The following is an 18161-nucleotide window of genomic DNA, read 5'->3' as shown; positions in this document are numbered from 1 at the left end:
GTAGGCGGCACCAAGGCCAGATGTTTTTAGCTTGTGCAATTCTGCTAAGGACCGAGATGTCCGACACACAAAAGGCTGTGGCCTTTTCTCAGAGGTGCTGTCACCATCCTGCCCTCAGAGCACCTTTGCTCTTGGGAGCCTCTCCCGAGAAGGGAAAAAAGGACTGTGACAGGAAGATCGCTTTGGCCCGCTCTGCGGAGAGCTGGCTGGCACAACGCCAGGGAAGCTGGGCCAGGTGGCCTCAGACGGGCCTCTGTGTCACTGCGGAGTGACCTTGTTAAGTCTGGGTTAAGAGGATTCGAGAGCAGACGGGCTTCCTGGATCTTAAGCATCAAGCCTGGTAGGAGGGATCCTCCTCCCTTGCAGCCATTACCATACAGCTGACTTTCAGCCTGTCTCTTTGGACACAGGCGGAGCGCACAGCCCTTCTGACTCACCCATAGGCCCCAGCTACAGTGGACATAAGCTGAATTGTAAACAGCTGAATGTTTTCCAAGCGGCCACCCCCAGCTCTGGAGGAAGGAATCAATGGAGTGAACAGCCAGCTGCCCCCGCTCAGTTCGGGCGGGGACTCAGGGGGGATTTCCACACAGCTGCAACACTGCTGCCCAGCTCAGGCCAAGGAGCACCGTGCAATGACTACCTCCGGCTGCAGGGAGCCAGGGGGAGTTCTCAACAAGAGCTCCACTTACTGGAGCCAGTCCTCCTTTCCAGTGCCCAGGGAGGGCTCCCAGATACCCTGATGTCACAGTTCTCTAGCAGATGCTGCGATTTCACAAGGCAAAAGGTGTGGAACGGACATGAGAGGCCCTCTGCTAGGGACATCAGAATCACTGGAGACGACAGGAAAAATGGCAGAGTGGAAAGGGCACCGGCTCTGGGCAGACCTGGGTTCACTCTGGTTCCATCTTTGATCACCTGGGCAGCTTCAAGCACTTGGTACCTGCTGTGTTTGTGTCTCCATCTATATAAATGACCATTATGCTGCCTGTCTTGCAGGTTGACAGTGAATAGCAGAGTTTATACATGTAAAATGCTTGGTTGGCACTGATTACATCTGGAAGCTGTTAAACAGCAGTTAACACTTGGGATCAGAAAGACCCTAAGCTTAAATCTTAGATTATCCCAGGCAAGTTACTGAAGGCCTCAGTTTCCTCATCTGTAAAATGGGATGCTTATCTTTGTCTCATATGGCTGTGGCAAGGATTAAACGTGATACTGCAGATACAATGCAGTGCAAGAGGCCTGACTTACCATTGGAGGGCTCCCATCACTGAGACTCAAGAGACCAGGAAGCCGCCCCAGGCTCAGTGCACTGGGCCTGGCCTCTTGCGGCTCCAGAGCACAGCTGTTCTTTCACTGGCCCAAACTCAGGTTATCACTCATGTTCCTCAGATGCGGTGGCCTACTCAGCGTCCTGTCCCGGCACTCCTGAGTTCAGGCTTCAGGAAGAAATCATACTTCCGCTTTGACAATGAACTGCAACACTAGGGAAATATACCTGCTGTTGAAGGCAGATCACACATCTCAATTCACCTTCAACAGTCATTAATTCAAAGGACATGAGAAGTGCCAGATTTCCTTCCTATGCATTTATTTCATAGAGTTTCAGGGTATCAAAGGAACCCCAGAAACCAGCAAAGAATTTAGGAGCCAAAGAAGAACCACTTTTTCCCAGTGGTTCTTATAATGCCAGGAGGTGGTTTAGCCTGTGAAAAGAAATTACTTTAAAAAGTTGAAGATAAAATCATGGAAGATGGATTTGTAACAGTTAAAAAAACCACCACAAATGTTTAGAAAATTCTCTATTTTCAGGCTGATAACAAGGAAAGGCCACCATGTTGCTGGATATGACTCTTTTGTCTACCAGCTGCAGAAGCAACAATATTTTTAGAGAAATGGGTGAGAGAGAGAGAGAGAGAGAGAGAATGAATGCACTAGAGAAATCCAACCTTGGTTGTCCTTGTCTATATAATGGGATAGATTATTCTTATCTTGAAAATCAATCTTCTTGATCATTTCTGTTCTTAGAAAACACTGCCCTCTCCCTTTTATAACCATCATCTAAATTTTCAATCACCCTACTTTGCTACCAATAAGCTGACAGAAGAGATTAATACTGGAGGCCTAGAAATGTGGACTTAATTGATTTAAAAAAAAAATAGTATTTGGCTCACATTAATTTTAATTCAGTGTCATTTGCTTGGGCTGTTTAAAAATGTCTTAATATAGCAGTGCGGATTTAGGCCACATATGGACGGTTTCAAATATGCTAAAGATATCAGTAACTAGGGATAATTATACTGTATTTGAGACATAATAGCCATGCAACTAGGGCTTTAAAAATAACTCCTAGCAGTCATGAACTCTCATTTTCTTGCCAAAAGTTCCAATATTCAGCATCAGGCCTGCTCCTCCTAATCTACTGGAGAAGAGTCGGTTATGACATGGCATCTAAAAGCCATTTTTCTTAAGAGAAGCTATGACAAATTTCACTGCTAAGAATAAAATCATCCAAGACACAGGTTTCTGCTTTAAAGAAAGCCCAATGGCAGACTGGGACTCTCTTCAACATCTGGATTTATCTTAGAATACTGGCAATCCCTGTTTAACAGCAATCACTTCTTTGGCAGATGTAGAAAGAATGTTTTCTTTTGGATTGAACTAAAAAAAAAAATCATTTGGAAATTTAAAGTATAGGAAAACACATCCCTTTTCACTAACTATAAATAATTTGGAAGGGGAAGGAAAAAGAAAAAACCATTAAGTATGCTGGCCTAGATGATTTTACAATGAATCACACAGTAACAATTTATTATTTAAATCATATGCTATTTTTTAGTATATATCTTCAAAAACTAATCATTCTTAATAATATAACTGGATTAACTATAAAAAAAAACATTTTTTAATTCATGTCAATTCTACTTTTGTAACTAATGGGGAAAAAGCCCTGAGTCTGTAAGACTGTTGTCTTGGATAAACAAATGGCTGATTCTTTTCCTAACAATTCCCAAAATGTCATAAAGTTGAATTAAAGATGGTTTGTCTCTGAGTTTTTTTTTTTTTTAAACAAGTATATCTGTGTTCTGATGTAACTAAATTCAAGCTGAAATTTTTAAGTAAGTCAATGCTTAAAATGAAACCTGCATCTACTTGAACTGTGGTAAGTATTTCAAGTTATCTTAAACAGGCCCACTTGAAACATTTTTAACAGAACACATATTCAAACAGAGTCTTTTAAACTGGTGACTCACACTGCAGTTTAAAGCAGGCCATAAAAACACTGAAAACATAAATCTGTATATGTTCATCACTCTACCTTGAGGGGTTAGTCCCAGCTTTCATTTCCATCAGACAGGTGCTAGTAAGGCACTGCAGAGTCATTTTTGTTACTGGCAAAAGCCCTCAGGGGAGCAGATTGCGTAAGGCAGCTAGTCCTCACTCTTTCTCCAGGGAGTGGAAAACACCCAAGCATCTCTACAATCACTTTTGTGAGATTCCTCCTGACCACAGAAAATCATCATCTTCATCTTCCAGTTGCAAAAACTGGCACCAAAGAAAGGGAATAAAAGAGAAACTATGCTTTTCTGAAGGCGTCTTGCTTCCTTATTCTTATTTCTAGTAGATGTGATGTAGCTTTTCAGAGAATCTTTTCCAGGAGGGAATCAAATCTTCCTGGAGAGTAAATGGCACTGCACAGCTGGAAGAACTTTAATAATATAATCTGGGACTAACCAAGAGGAGGTAAAAACTCCCTGTGAATGTCACACTTCCATGGAGCAGCCTTACTAGAACTGGAACCACTATCCTATTCTCTAGTTTTTCAATTTAAACTTTATGTTGGCTTACCTACCTATCAATGTGAACTGAAAGGGAAGGAGTTTGACAGGAAAGGGGTGAACTTTATTCAGCAAATAAGTTACTGAATGCCTAGAGAGAGGCCCACAGCCCAGAGGAGGACAGAGACTTAATCACAACAGGAAAAAACTGAGACAAAAAGACATTCACAAACTCAGGGAAAGGTTCTTAATTCTGAGTAAGTGTTTTCTTTCCCCTAAAACAAGAAAACCTACAGAGGGGACGCCGAAGAGCATGCAAGACCAGAGGCACGAACAGTTCAGTTTCATAAAATCATCTATCTATTTATTCCCCTTATTCTCTCTCCCACTGAAAGATCCAAGGGATCCAAAGTATCTGAGACAGGAAATGAGTAAGGCAGGAAAAAGGATGTGGTTTGAAAAGAGTGGATTCTGGGGCTGAGCCAGAGCAAGGCACAGGCACAGGGTCAGAGATGGGGGAAGGGGCCTCTGGGACAGGAAGAGAAGTCTCAGGGTCACCAGTTTAGACTAGAAAGTCAGTGTCAGAGGAGGGATGTCTGGAGAAGCATGAGACACCTTCCCAAGAGGTTCTGCTCCACTGCAATGCAGAGCAACAAGGGCTGAAGAGGCCCACAGCCAGGAGAATCATTACTGGCACAGAAGGAAGAAGAGCTGGAGATTCCTCCTCACTTTGAGGGCAGTGGAAATAATATCTTGAGTGCACCTGACAAAGGCAAGTTAGAAATTAAGCCAGGACCTGGCAGAGAAGTGGACGGGGCTAGGAGGCCATGAAAAATACGAATATTCATTAAGTATCTATGTGCCACCTAGCAATACAACAACAGCTTAAAAAGGCGGCGGTTGGGGGTGGGGGGGAAGGTGATGAAAACAGGAGCTATGGCTCACAAAAATGCAGTTCGACAACTGAAAAAGCAGCTCAAGAACAACAGAAAGTGGACTTGAGATTAATGCTGGAGAGGGAAAAAAAGGCATCTCTTCTTCCCAATGTGTATGGACAAGCCTGGAAACAGATCCTGGGTGGGCTGAGGGGCAGAGCTCCCATGGTGAGTGCCTGGAAAGGGCAGGTGCCGCACGAGCACCACTGCCCATCTGCTGGGCCCTCTGTGAAAGAAGCCAGCCCTTGTAAAGGAGCCGAGCCAGAAGCTCTGGTTCCCGTCTGGCAGGGACTGGAACTCAGGGACAGAAACAGTGGGAAACACACAGGCATCAGCTGATTCAAAAGTGTGGTTATTTCCACACACAGATCCAGATGTTGAGGGTGAAGCGGGGAAAGCCACTTTTGTATTCTCCACAGTGCCTAGGACAATGCTTCGCATGGGTCAGGAGGGCAAACAAGGTGTGTGAAATCTGAGAGGAACCAAAACTACTTAGCTGTGCAGGTATCTTAAGATACGAGATAGAACCTCTTGCCCTGTAACCAACACAGTAAGTTTCTTTCTCTTCTAAAGTCAAAATGCTATTAAGCCCTACATCCCATGTGACCTCAACTTAAGCCCTAAATCAACAGACACTGCCACAGGTCTGAGGCCCTGTACACAGAATAAAAACTGGGGAGGGCAGGGGCAGACATATAGGAGCAAGAAGGAATTTCCCTGCCTCATTAGCCTGCAATTTCCAGACTCATCTAGAAATCCTAGCAGTTCCAACGTTTGGGTTGACTGGGGGTGGGGGTGAGGAATAAAAAGAAAATCCCAGGTGAATGGTAATTGGATTACCCAGTTATGCCCCAGAGTCAAATAGCTGGAAAAGGCCAGGACAGCAGGGCCTGATACGGTTAAAATGACACTATTTTCTAAACCAAAAATTGAGACACTTGGCTGATAAGACAATGGGATGGAATATTTTAAATTGGGGTTGTCCTAGAAAAATTGGGGACATATGGTGGATTTAGGTCGGTAGCTTATTTCACAACAAGGGATCCTCTGGGTCCAATATGCTAATGGAAAGGGATTAAAGATCTGGAATGGGAGATCTAAGGGGGAGAGCTGTCACTGATTTGTTAAACAGGAAAAGGAATAGAAAACTGTGTCTCTGTAGACAGCAAGGCAACAAGGTGAACATTCTAGGTATGGAGCAGGAAGGAAAGGAAAGTTGATTAGAACTGAAACTGTGTCAGTGAAATCTGTTCAGGTCTCAAAAGCGGCCTTGGGGGAGGGAGGGTGAGGACTGTGACGGTGGAGTATCACCGGCACAAACTGGTATCCAGCAATATAGCAGTCGCCGACTAGGAGTTCTCATCACTGCAGGGTCACCGTTAGTTGGCAACCTGACCTTGGGCAGATTATTTCCCTCCCTGTGGACTTCAATTTAACGACGGAATCTCACAGGTCTCTATTTTTAATGTAAAGAGCCCACACAATACAATATGCCTTCATTTGGCATGGGAAGGAGAGAAAACGCTCTTCTAAAAATGGAAGAGAGGAGGACACAGAACAGCTTGTCCCTTTCCATCCAATTAAAAGCCTCGTGAGACTAGATTAAAAACAAAACTCTCCACCGAAGTCGCAGGCCCTCCAAGATAGGCAGTCGCCTACCCAGAAAGTAGAGCAGATGCCAGCAGCCCTGTCCCTAAGCGGACCGTCCATCCCCGGGAAAGCGCCGTCCCCGGAGGACCGAAGCGGGGGTGGGGGCGTGCGGGGACACAACGGAAGCGTTGGGCACGCCGAGGGTGACGCAACGGCTGCCGGGGGAGTGAGGGGCAGGCAGGGTCCCCGACGAGGCGGGGGAGGCGCAGGGCACCTCCCTGGCGCCGGGAGGGCGAGAGTCGCAGGCTGGCACGGCCTGGCAGCCGAGTAGGCCCGGGCCGGGAATGGCACCGGAGGGCGGTGGCCGTTGTCTGGTGCGACCAGCGTGGGCCGCAGGACCCCTCCGGGCGAGAACCCCTCCCCCGCCACGGACACTGACCTGTCCAGGGCCCGGCTGGGCCTGGCCGGGCGGGGCCTACGCAACCCCTCGGCCGGGCGCCGCCTCGCGCGGGGTCCCGGGCCCGGGCGGGCCGCCTCCTCTCCGCCGGGAGCCTCCGAGCCGGGGCCCGGGGCTGCCGCGGCGCATCCGACCGCACCGGCCGAGCCGGCGTCCACAAAGGGCGGCAGGGGCGCGAGGCCGGGGTGGGGGTGCGGGCGGCGGCGGATTGCGCGCGCGCGCGCGGCGGGCGCTCTAGGGCTGCAGCCGCCGCGGAGACAATGCGGCGCGTCCCGGCAGGGCTCCCGCGGCCGCCTCCGCCGGGGGCGGGGCGAGGGGCGGGGGCGGGGCCTGGGTGCGCGGGGCGGGGCCTCCAGGAGGCGGGGCGCCAGCGCGGAAGCTGGGCCGCGCGCTTCCTTTGTGCGGCCGCGCCGGCCCCGCCCCCGCGGCGCCCTTGGGAAGGCTCCGCGAGGCCGGTGGCCGGTTAGAGACGTCAGTTTGAGGTTTAGGGAGGCAGGCGCCGCGCCGCGCCTCGCGGACTTCCGCCCTCGCCCCGTCAGAAGTCCCCAGTGCGGTGATGGACTGTCGCCTGGCCAAGTCGGAGGCAGGAAGAATAACGACTAGCACTAATTGAGTGCTTAATTTGTGTCAAGCCCTACATGCTCGCGCTCTCCTCTCACTTAAAAGAGTTCACAATAACCCCACAAGTAGTCATTATCCTCCCCACTGGGAACTAAGTATCAGAGAGGTTAACTAATGACCGAAGTGCCCCAGTTACACCTCCATAAATGGGGATAATGCCTCCTCTTTAGGCTTACTATGCAGGTTAACTGAGGGCATTTACACAAATTGCCTGCAGTGCCTGGCACACAGTTGGAGCCCAGTAAATGTTACTTCTTTTTCTAAACCACGCTGGTTTAAACTAAACTGTGGGGAAGCACCTTCATTCAGTAGACGTGCTAGAGCTTGTGAGACCTTCACAAGCCCCCACCCCCCACGCCCAGCTTCATGCTGAATAGATGATCCGAATTTCTCTCTCCATGCTTGACTTCTATTTCCAATATTTTCTCATATCCTTACCTTTCTTAGCATTCATTCATCCCCCCATCCCTTTCCCCACAGGCCTCATCTCTCTTTGTTTCCACATTTTACATTTATTTTATATTCCCTGTTGGTTTACTTTGCTCTCTTTTTCTTTCCCTCTCCCTCCGCCCATTTTTCAATGCCTTCTTTCATTAATATTCACATTTCCTTCCCCTTTCTGTCCTTACATTTCTTACACTTGTATTTTGTTCTATAAACATGCCCACACTACTCCCTACCTTTATCCACTTCAGTAGTCCCTTCTGGAATGCTGTCTGCCCAGCTCCACATGTCCAGGTCCTACCTCTCCTAAAGGTCTAGACTCAAGAAAAGTAGCTGGCAAACTTTTTCAGTAAGAAATCAGATAGTAAATATTTTAGATTTTGTAGGTCATGTGGTCTCTATTGCAACCATTCAACTCTACTGTTGCATCAGGAAAGTGACCACAGACAACACTACATGCATGAATGTGGCTGTGTTCCAATAAAACTTTATTTGTGGACACAGACTTTTGGATTTCATATAATTTTCATGTATCGCAAAATATTCTTTTGAGTCTTAAAAAAATTTTTTAATGCAAAAAACCATTATTAGCTTGTGGGCTGTAGGGATACTGGTAATATGATGAATTTGGCCCTTAGGATGTAGTTTGCCAACCTTTGCTCTAGAATAAGGCCACTTTACCCCCCTGCAATCTACCCAGATAATCTCTACTCAGCAGTAACTTTTCTCTCTTACTTTTTAAAGCACTTACCCATAATCTTTCTATGACATTTATCATATCTTTTACTGTATTTTTTTCCTGTGCACTTCTCATCTTTTCCAGAGGAGCTTAAGCTCCTTGAAGGTAGGGTACAGACCTCCTTTCTCTGTGGATTACCTCCCATTTCACAGTGCTCTGCACAAAGCAGGCATTCAAACATAATACAGATGGATATTTAAATCTTGGGTGGTTGACGGTTGTTTCCACAGTGCAAAGCTTACTTTTCTCATGAGATAGAACGTTAGGAACAGGGTGCTTTGTTATATGTGTATCGTTTGGACTAGATTTCAGAAAAAAATTTTGAGAGTTTTATAGACAAGATGGAGAAAGGAAGGCAGATGTCAGTTCATTCAGAGATTGTTGGATAACAAATAACTGAACAAAGACTGTTGATTACCACCAACCTGCAGACAGGGCATATGTCTTCAGTCAGGTCCTATTCAACATTTCTATCAGCAAATTGGCTAAAGACATGCTATATAATATACAGATGGCAAAGTTAAGCAGAGGCGTTAGTAGAATGAGTGACAAAATTCAGATATAAAACATTCCTCACCCACCACTTATTCTCTCTGTGCCTCGGTTTTCTTATCTTGAAAATGGGCATAATAAAGGTTTCAGCTTCAGAGAATTACTGGCAGGATTAAGTGAGGAAATGCATGTAAAGCTGGCAGAGAGGACTCATTAAATGCTAGCTATTAACTGTTACCATTTTCTGGTGTGCCTCAAACTGTGGGCTAAATTCACAAGACACCATTGAATGGACATAATAACATTCTGGCTCACAATAGACACTGTACAAGTTTGAGATGGAGGGGACCTGAAGTGATAGCAGTTCATGTAAAAAGAAACCACAAAACCAGAAACCAAAACCAAGCCCAACCCCTCTGGGATTCACAAGACACGGTGCTCTGTGAACCAAGGGCATCATTCCCTTGGGTTGGGGGAGTTAACATGGGGTCATAGGTGCAATGTCCTGATGAAGGCAGGTAAGGGCATTACCCCTGAAGCCAGAATTTTGGGGCTGCCCTTTCTTACCTGTGAGACCTGGAGCCTTTCATTTCCTCCTCTAAATAATGGGGACAATAGTAATGATCTCTCAGGGATATCATGAGTGAGCAAAGGAAAACACAAGTTGGCACATAGTAGGTGTTCAATAAACTTTAGTTCCTCTCTACTATACTATGCAGAGCTCTGCCTCTTGGAGGGCTTATAAAGCTAGGTCTAGGTGCCAACCTTGGGTCACTAGCACTTTTTTATATTTGGAATTAATGTGCTTCATTTGGGGGAATCACACTTTAAGAGAATTCATGGAAAGGTGGAATGTGGCTAGACAAGAATGATCAGCATGGTGGAAATGGGAGGTCTTGATGTGTGACAGGTAAAAATTGAAATAAATCTAAAATATTTAGCCTGGAGATGTTTTTTTTTCTCTCTCTCTCTTTTTTTTTAATGGGGGGGGGGGATGGGGAGAAGAAAGAGACATGATAACTGTCTACACACACTGTAGGAGATGGACTCCATTGCAATCCACAAGACGGAATCACAGCCAGTGGTGGGAGTTCCAGCACAATAGATTTTGACTTAATTTGAAAAGCCACTTTCTGATAATTAGAGCAAACCCACAGTGGAATGGGCTGCTTTACAAAATGGTGAACCCCTTTTCATTGCAATTTGCCAAGAGAACTCTGATCTCCTCTCTTTTAATTTTTCGAATGTTCTTTGCTTTCCTTTGCTTTTCTTTTCCTTGATCCCTCTTCCATTCCTTATAGGACATTTATAACTACTTTGCCCCAAAGTTCTTTTATTCTCATTTCTCTTTCTTCCATTTCCAAAACCCCCTTTCTCTTGTTCTCTCCACCCCCACTCCCAGCACATTGAGTTCAACAATGGAACTGCCTCCCTGAATTATACGTGGCCCATGGCCCAGAATGTCATCGAGATCTGGGCCAAGATGGCTGCACACACTGGCAGAGAAGGAAAGGAAAGTGAGGGGATTGCTGTGGGGGCAGAGGTACCACCATGGTTCTCCTGTCAGGGTAGAGGGATCAGTGGAGCCTCCTGAAACCCAGGGCTTAGAGAAGCCTGACTGCCACTGAGCACTCGCTCAGTGGGGGAGCCCAGAGCAGAGCTGCCTGTTCCTTCAATGAGGCTTTCCATGAATCCCCTGCTAGCTCCCCTTAGGCATTGCCCTCATCTGTGTGCTATGCAGCCGCCTTGTCATATCGCCAACTTCAAGAACACTCTCTCATACCAAGCAGAGCAGAGGACTGAGACAACTGGATCCCTGGGTGAACTCTCAACCTAGCACATGGCGGCAGTGGATACATCTGACAGCAGTGACAGGCCGGCCTCATCTAGAACTTTCAATTCTTTCTCTATCCTTTTATACCTTCTGGGTCCCCTTTCTTTATCCTTGCTTCATCCTCTCAATCCACTCTCTGATCCCACCTACCCAAATTCTTTCTTGCCACTTGGGGTTTATAGTTTCCTTCCCGTTCTAGAGGCCCAAGTGCAATGTGCCAGGGGGTGGCAAGGAGGGCTGACTCTCTTCCCTCCCCCAAGGGCCCCACTACACTTCATACCGTGAGCTGGGGACTGCTGGATGTTCGGGCTCTTGGGCACAGTCAGGCCACCTGGCATGGCAGTGACGATGGCTTGCTGATGTGGTGATGGGCCAGACCGAGTCTCCGACCCACTCTTCTCCCCAGGTACCACTTCCTTCCAGTCATCAGGGGTGCACTGCTGGGGCTGTTGAAGGACAGGACAGATATGATTTGCTCATGAATTGTCTCTGCCTTTCTGGATGTGTCCCCTGTTTCCGTGGAGCTTGGGAAGAAGGACATTAAGATTCAGCCAGCCCCAAGTTAGTGAGAGGCCCCTTTTCTTTCCTGGAGTACTCAACAAGGACTTTGATGCTCAGCCCACACAGATACACATCCCATTGGGGGCCATGGGATGGCCTGAGTGGTGACCTCCCTCTCTGTTCCCTGGGCCTTGGGATAGGCTTACTCACCACCGGTGAAGCAGGCTGTAGTTGTAAGATGACAGCCGAGGCATGCTGGAACCTGCGCTGAGGGGTGTGGGCCAGGCCCTCGGGATATCCGTTGTGAGCCCCAGTGTCTGGTGTGGGAGGGGGACACTGCTGAGAGCTGCCAGGCTTGTGCAGATTGGCAGTGGGGCACTGGAGAGGCAGGGTGGATGGGACTGGGCCTAGCGGCATGGCATGGGCTTCTGGGCTGGGTTGCAGGGCCAGGCTCGGAGGGACCGAGGCCAGCTGGGGATGGGATGGGGCTTGGAGCGCCGGCCGTGATGGCTGGGGCGGTTGCTGCTGCTGTGATGGCTGCTGCTGCTGCATCACAAACTGGGGCTGCAGGTGCTTTGAGGACGGTTGGGAGAGGAGCTGGTGCGGCTGCAGCTGAGCATAGGCTGAAGAGGGAGAGGCCAGGTTAGGTGGCATGGCTTGGCCTGGTCTTCTACTGTGTCCCCCCATCTGCGCCCCCTCCCACATCCATATATAGAAGGCTCTCCAAACTCAATGTTCTTGCTTTCATCTCTTCCTCCTTTGCCAAGAGCTTAGCCTGGCCATTGCTAGGGCCTGACTTTCTCTGTTTTTTTTTTGCTTTCTTCCTATTCGGAAACACTGGGCCCTTGGCTGGCCCTCAAAGCCCAATGCAAAGCTCACCTCCTCTGTGAAGCCTTCTTGGATCATTCCAGCTGTTCAGAGAAACCCTGGATACTGCAGGGTGATACATTTTCTCTCTCCTCCATGCCCTGCACTTGCTTTGCTCCATGTTTGCAACAGGTGCAGCCCATCACCCAGCCCAGCTCTGTAAGGATGGCTGTTAGTCACCCTCCTGGCTCTGCTCGAGCCGGGCCCCCTCCAGGGAGGGCCTGCTGCACACATAGTCCTCAGACTCTGGCGGGAGGCAGCCTGGGCTGGACCACAGTTTCCTCCTGTTACAAGTGGGGGACCTTGGGCTAGCTGTTTAACCTCTCAAGGCCTTAGATGTCTTGTCTGAAAACCAGAAACAAAAAAAGCTCTTGCCCAGAATGTTGTAAGGATGAAAGAAAGAAAGAAAGAAAAGAAACAACACAAAAAAACTGTGCAAATAAAATGAGAAAAATGACATAATGTGAACAGCACAGTGCCTGGCACACGTGTGGTCATGGTCAGTCATTTAATTTGTATATTCAATCATATCATTAAAAGTGTTATTTCAGTCTTAGCTTAGGTTCTGAGTGTCCCGGACTTACCTCTACCATAATGACGTGTATCACAATGGATAAGAACTGTTTCTTAGCTATCTTCCCTTACAGGTCATGAACCCCTGATGATTGGAAACAATCACGTATGGCTTTATCTAGAACCTCGTATGATACTTAATAGTAGATGAGGGCTGAATAAATAAATGTATTGTCATGGACTGGGGTTCAGGGGTTGCCATTTGCTCCTTGCCCTTTCTTCCGTTTTTAGCCAGGCTGGCTTGTGGAGGTGAGGATTCCTATATTTTCTCATCATCCTTCCAGTGTCCAGCTCATGCCTTATGGACAGTAGGGGTTCAGGAAATTCAGCTCAGAGATTGGGTGTTCTCACCTTGCTCACTCTGACTAGTGGCATCCAGGCTAGCTTAGCATGAGGGCCGCTCAGTTGGACTGGTCCTGCCTAAAAAAGCTGTCCTTGGCAGAGACTCGTATAGCTGGAGGGCCGGCAGAGAGAGGCTGTGCTGTGCAAATACACAGAGGACCACGGCTGGAAGCTCGCAAGTGGATTTTTACAACCACAGGCTCCAAGCCAATGAGGGGAATGCCAATTCTGGGTCCTAAGCTGACATGTGAAAGGATCCTGTGACACAGGTGCAAAGGAAGCAGACTGCACACACAGTTAGGGGAGGCACCTTCTTTCTTAAATTTTGTCTATATTACACATAGGTTCCCAGCTATCTCATCACAAGCCCATGTGGAGTTTCAAGCAGAATGTCAGCAGGAATGGAAAGGAGAGGACAGAAACAAGAGGTGTTAAAGCGACACAAAATGCTCCTTGGTGACCTACTGTTGGAGGCAGAGGAGGAGGGTGTATGGATGGCCCTGGATGACGGTGAACTGTGGCAGAGAGAAACATGGACGGTAATGAGGTTTTGTGAGAAATGTGTGGGGCTTCAGGTGATGGTAGAGCATCCAACTGGAAATGCCAGCAGGCATTTGGTGATTATAAATTGCCCCTGACCCCAACCTGAGCTTTGTCTCCTAATTTCACCCTGAACAGCTCAAAACTTAACAATCAGGTAAAGACTGTTAATCAGGCAAACTTAGTAATCAGGGATTTTTAAGATGATCCTTGTTAAGACACCCAAGAGATACTGCAGAGGCCATGAAGTGCCTGGATAGGCTCTAGCAGTCAAAAAGATCTGCAGATGAGGGGAAGTATCACTGAAGACTCAGGTGAAACTTGTTCTCCCTTATCCCCAAACCATGAATTCCTATCCTGGGAACAGAGTCCATCTAGGGGCTGCTGGTTTGAGCTGAGAGCTGGAGATGGTACAGGTCAGAGAGGCTAAGAGGGTCAGAGGCTTGTCCTGCCACCCACTGGCTATGTGGCCCAAGACAGGTCCTTTTCCTTCCCAGGACTTCAGGGTTTTATCTGTGAGACAAGAGGTTTGGGCTAGATGATCATACAGTCTGATGGGGGCAGGGTGGCTATCATAGGAAAAGAGTTTAAAATTCAGGATTTATAATGTGGAAAAAGGAAGTTTGGAGAAGGTTCTAGATCTATAGTGCATAAGAGTACAGTTAGGCACAGTACACATGTGTTCACCAAGACTGGGAGAAGCAACTGTTGGCCTCCCAGCCCTCCATCCCTGGACCTCCTCTCTGTCCCACTCTCCCCAACCCTGTGCTGCTTGTGGAAGGCCATTGTTTCAGGACAGATGATGCTAGCATATGCTGAGGCTGGAAACAAAGCTCATGAAAGCTTAGAGAAGTTCATAGATCAAAGACTCCAGGATATTTTGGGGCAGGGGGAATGTACGTCCTTAAACTTTCAAGGTTAATAAAAGCAAAGACCATGATTTAACTCCAGCATTGTGCTGAGTCAAATTCCTTTTATTTAAAGCGTTGTAGTACATTTCTAATTGGTCTTTCTGATTCTAGTTTCTTCTCTCTATAATCTGACTTGTGGATAGATCACAAATTAATCTTCCTAGGGCACAGATCTGATCCCTGATTAAAAGCCATCAGGGACTCTCCTCTGTCTGTGGTTGTCTAAGGCCCCTGGTGTTCAAGATCTTCTTACAACATAAAATAACCTTTTAATATTATTTCTTTGATCCAAGCAATCTTTACTGTTCACTGCACCCTGTACAGAAGTGTGTACCCTGTCTCACACTGTCTAGAGTGCCATAAATCAAATCCTCACAACCTCCCTTTCCTGCCACTTCCCAGCAGTGGGAGGCTGGGCAATCACTGGACCTCTCTGGACCTCTGGCTCGTCATCTTTAGAGTGGGGGTCACGATGATATCTACACTCACAGTTATTTCAGTGAATGACTTATCTGCTTTGATAGACAGAATTTAGGATTGTTTCCTCCAAAGTGCCTAGAATTTAGCAGATGCTCAGTGTGGCTGTATGAATGAATGACAGCAAGGTGGAACTCCAGCTTGTTTGTGCCACAGAACTCTTCCCCTTCAGAGCTCGGACAGGCATGAGTTGGGGATAACCCTATAGGCCATTTTGGTTTTATCAGCACTCTGGTTTACTGAAGACCTTCCTCCTGTGTAACCTCTGCTCACCGCCTGCCTGCCCTTACCTTCATCCATCCTAACTGCTCTGCTCACTGTCTGTACAGCATTCCTCTCCACTGTGCCCTTCTGGCTTCAACTTCAGCGCTTCCATTTTCTGGAATGCCCTCCTTCTGCTTCAGTGATCTCAGTAAGGCATAAGCTTCTTTGGCCCAGGCTCAGCTCATGTTCTCTCTGCCTTGACCCTCAGTTACGGGTTTTCCCTCGGAAGTCCTGAATGCGCTTGCTTTTACTGCTGATTTCTTTGATTCATTTGTGATTTAACATGTACTATCTTGTAGATGTATTTCATCAATGTTTAAAAATTCTTATCCCCCACCACCATTTTAACATCTTTTGAATTAGGCTGCATATTACAGTTGATGATGCTGGTTTAATTGGTAGTGCTTTCCTTAGAGGCAAAAACATGGTGCATTTTACAGTCAGTGGTATCTTAAACTGGAATACTTTTTATGCTTTTGTGTGTTTATTTCCTGTCTATCTGGCCAGATTATATGCTTTTTGAGTCAAAGTTTTATGTTTCATTTTTTTTTTAACTTTAGAGATGTGCTTTAGTTGAACTAACGTTCAGTGTTTCTTTTCCCTTCCACACTGTCCAGCACAATAATCTACATGTCCGTAGATGCTCAGCATCTATCTGCTGTCGATCATAGTGAGGTCAGTGGGGTGGTTGACGATGGGCACTTCCCACTGAAGCCACCATACCAAAGGCGGCCGCACCCCTCTTCTCTACAGCTCAGATGGGGCATGTCACTTTTTGAAATATTAATGCACAGAAATCTCTCTGGGCCTTTATTTCCTCCTACAGTCCAGGGGCTTCATTTTTTGCTTGGAACTCTTTTGGCTGCCCCCATCCCCCACTGCTAGAAGGCTCACTGCTTCTAGGGAACAAAAGCTTGGTTCCGTGGGACCTCAGCCATGGCTCTGGAAGGCCTCGTCAGCCCTTTCTGTTACGGAACAGAGGAGGGGCAGGCCTAGGGCCTCCCCACATTAGGGCCCAGCTCAGTGGAGAGACTCTAGGCCAGCTCTTCTTTCCCGTCTTGAGCTTTAACCTTGACAGCCGCCTTAGAATCTGAAGAGACCAATTCACCGTTCCCCAAACAGTTGGTTGTTAGCAGCCAGAGGATTAAGGGCCCCTGTGCAGGAGGGCCGGCTGTGAGGGTTCACTGACTCACGCCCTTTGCTGCATGCACTGCCAGAACTTGTGACCAGTAATGGATCTCGATTGATCCTAAGTCTTCCTGGATGCAGGAAAAAGCTCAGTGTCCAGAAGTGCTGGGATTCTTGCCTCAAAACACACGGGAGCTGCGAGCATCCCAGATGTAGGTTGGAGGTTTGCTCAAACACATTTTTCTCTGAGCTGCAATGCTTGACTAGAGTTTGGAATTACCTGGACTACCAGTGAAGGGAGGGTGCTTGCGAGAGAGGAATGGCATAACTTTCTACTACCTACTACTCTTCAGGGCTTAGAGAGTTAAATGAAGAGATACTTTCAGCTATTCGTTCACGCGACAAAAATCACAGCACTGACTACAGAGCAAGCGCTGTGTTTGGTGCTGGCCAAAACCTGGTCCCTAGAATAGGTTTAGTGGAATACAGTTTAGCAAGAGAGAGTTGGTAAACAGATACCCTCAGCATCACTTGGTAAATATTAACGACAGGAGACAAGCACACATTACTGAGAACACAGAAAAGGAGATTCAGCTTGGAAAGGAAAGCAGAGAAGGCTTCCTGGAGGAAGTGAGTATTTAGCATGATTCAGAGTTCTGAAGATGATGAAAGGAAGAGCACGTGGGAAGACCTGAGGCCTTAAATACCATGGTGCTTTCAGGGACCTACAGGGCATCCTGTGCAGCTGAACCCCTGGTGACTGGTGTGAGAACAGCCAGAGAGGAGGCAGTTTGCTGGGGGGTGGGGGGGTCTAAATGATGCCAGCACCCTTCAGAGCTTGCTCATCTCCAAAGATACCTCACGTGATTAGGCCTCAGGGAGTGACTGAAATTGAGGTTGACTCTGGAGGTCAGAGTCCCACATACACATAACTAGACAAGGAAGCTCTTTTAGGAAAATCTGAAGAAATAGGCACATGGATTTTCTGAGATGCAGTCCTGCCAGGCTGAGGCCTAGGAGGAATGTGAGAGGGGAAATGGAGCTGAGGGAATCTCCCTGGCAGAGGAAACAAGTTTACAAAAACAGGGTTGCCCACCTTTGGGACATGCTGTGGCGGGCTGTCTATGCCCTAATATCTTTAGACCTGCCCTGCAGCTACCTGGCAAAACCACCAGACACCCTCTGTAGGCAGGATTCCTTGTAGGACAGCTTGCAGCATTAGAAAGGAAACTACCCACCCTTGGTAGAGGGATGAAAATACAGCAGAAGTGGCTAACGGCATGGATTTTAGAGACCGATCTGGTTTGAATCTTGGTTCTGCCACCTACAGGCTGTGCAACTGAAGACAAATTGTTTAACCTCTCCGAATCTTGATTTCCTCTTCTACAAACAGTGATACACTTCACAGAGCAGTCTGTTAGTATCAAATGGAAGATTATGTTTCAACCACAAAGAGGAGAGGTTCACTGCCTTTGTTCATGCTGAGAAGATGCACAATACACGGTAGCTATTCTTAAAATACTACCTGCTATGTATACATTGCTTTGAACTTCTCAAAGCATTCTTATAATCTGAGTCTCATTTACTCCTTACAAGCAGGCTCTGAGGCGAATGGGCAGTGTTCCCATGTTACGAGCAAGGGGAGTTGTTTCCAGGAGACTCCT

At 47.4% G+C, this 18161-nt stretch overlaps 1 protein-coding gene across 5 annotated transcripts in view; it reads right to left on the bottom strand.

Moving 5' to 3' along the window:
- The window catches only part of PHC2 (polyhomeotic homolog 2), a 113615-nt gene that overhangs the window by 16214 nt on the left and 79240 nt on the right, over positions 1-18161 (bottom strand). For 4 of the 5 annotated variants that reach the window (XM_027516548.1, XM_027516546.1, XM_027516549.1 and 1 more), the window contains 2 exons: positions 11606-12018; positions 11175-11340 (listed from right to left, as the gene is read on the bottom strand). In XM_027516548.1, coding sequence (XP_027372349.1) covers positions 11175-11340; positions 11606-12018 — 579 coding nt within the window. Of the gene's footprint in view, positions 1-6746; positions 6998-11174; positions 11341-11605; positions 12019-18161 lie in introns of those variants that run through there. The other variant, XM_027516551.1, reaches the window with a different exon arrangement.

The sequence above is a fragment of the Bos indicus x Bos taurus genome, chromosome 2 (assembly GCF_003369695.1).
Source record: "Bos indicus x Bos taurus breed Angus x Brahman F1 hybrid chromosome 2, Bos_hybrid_MaternalHap_v2.0, whole genome shotgun sequence".
NCBI classification, from domain to species: domain Eukaryota; kingdom Metazoa; phylum Chordata; class Mammalia; order Artiodactyla; family Bovidae; genus Bos; species Bos indicus x Bos taurus.
This window is presented reverse-complemented; position numbering and strand designations above follow the sequence as displayed.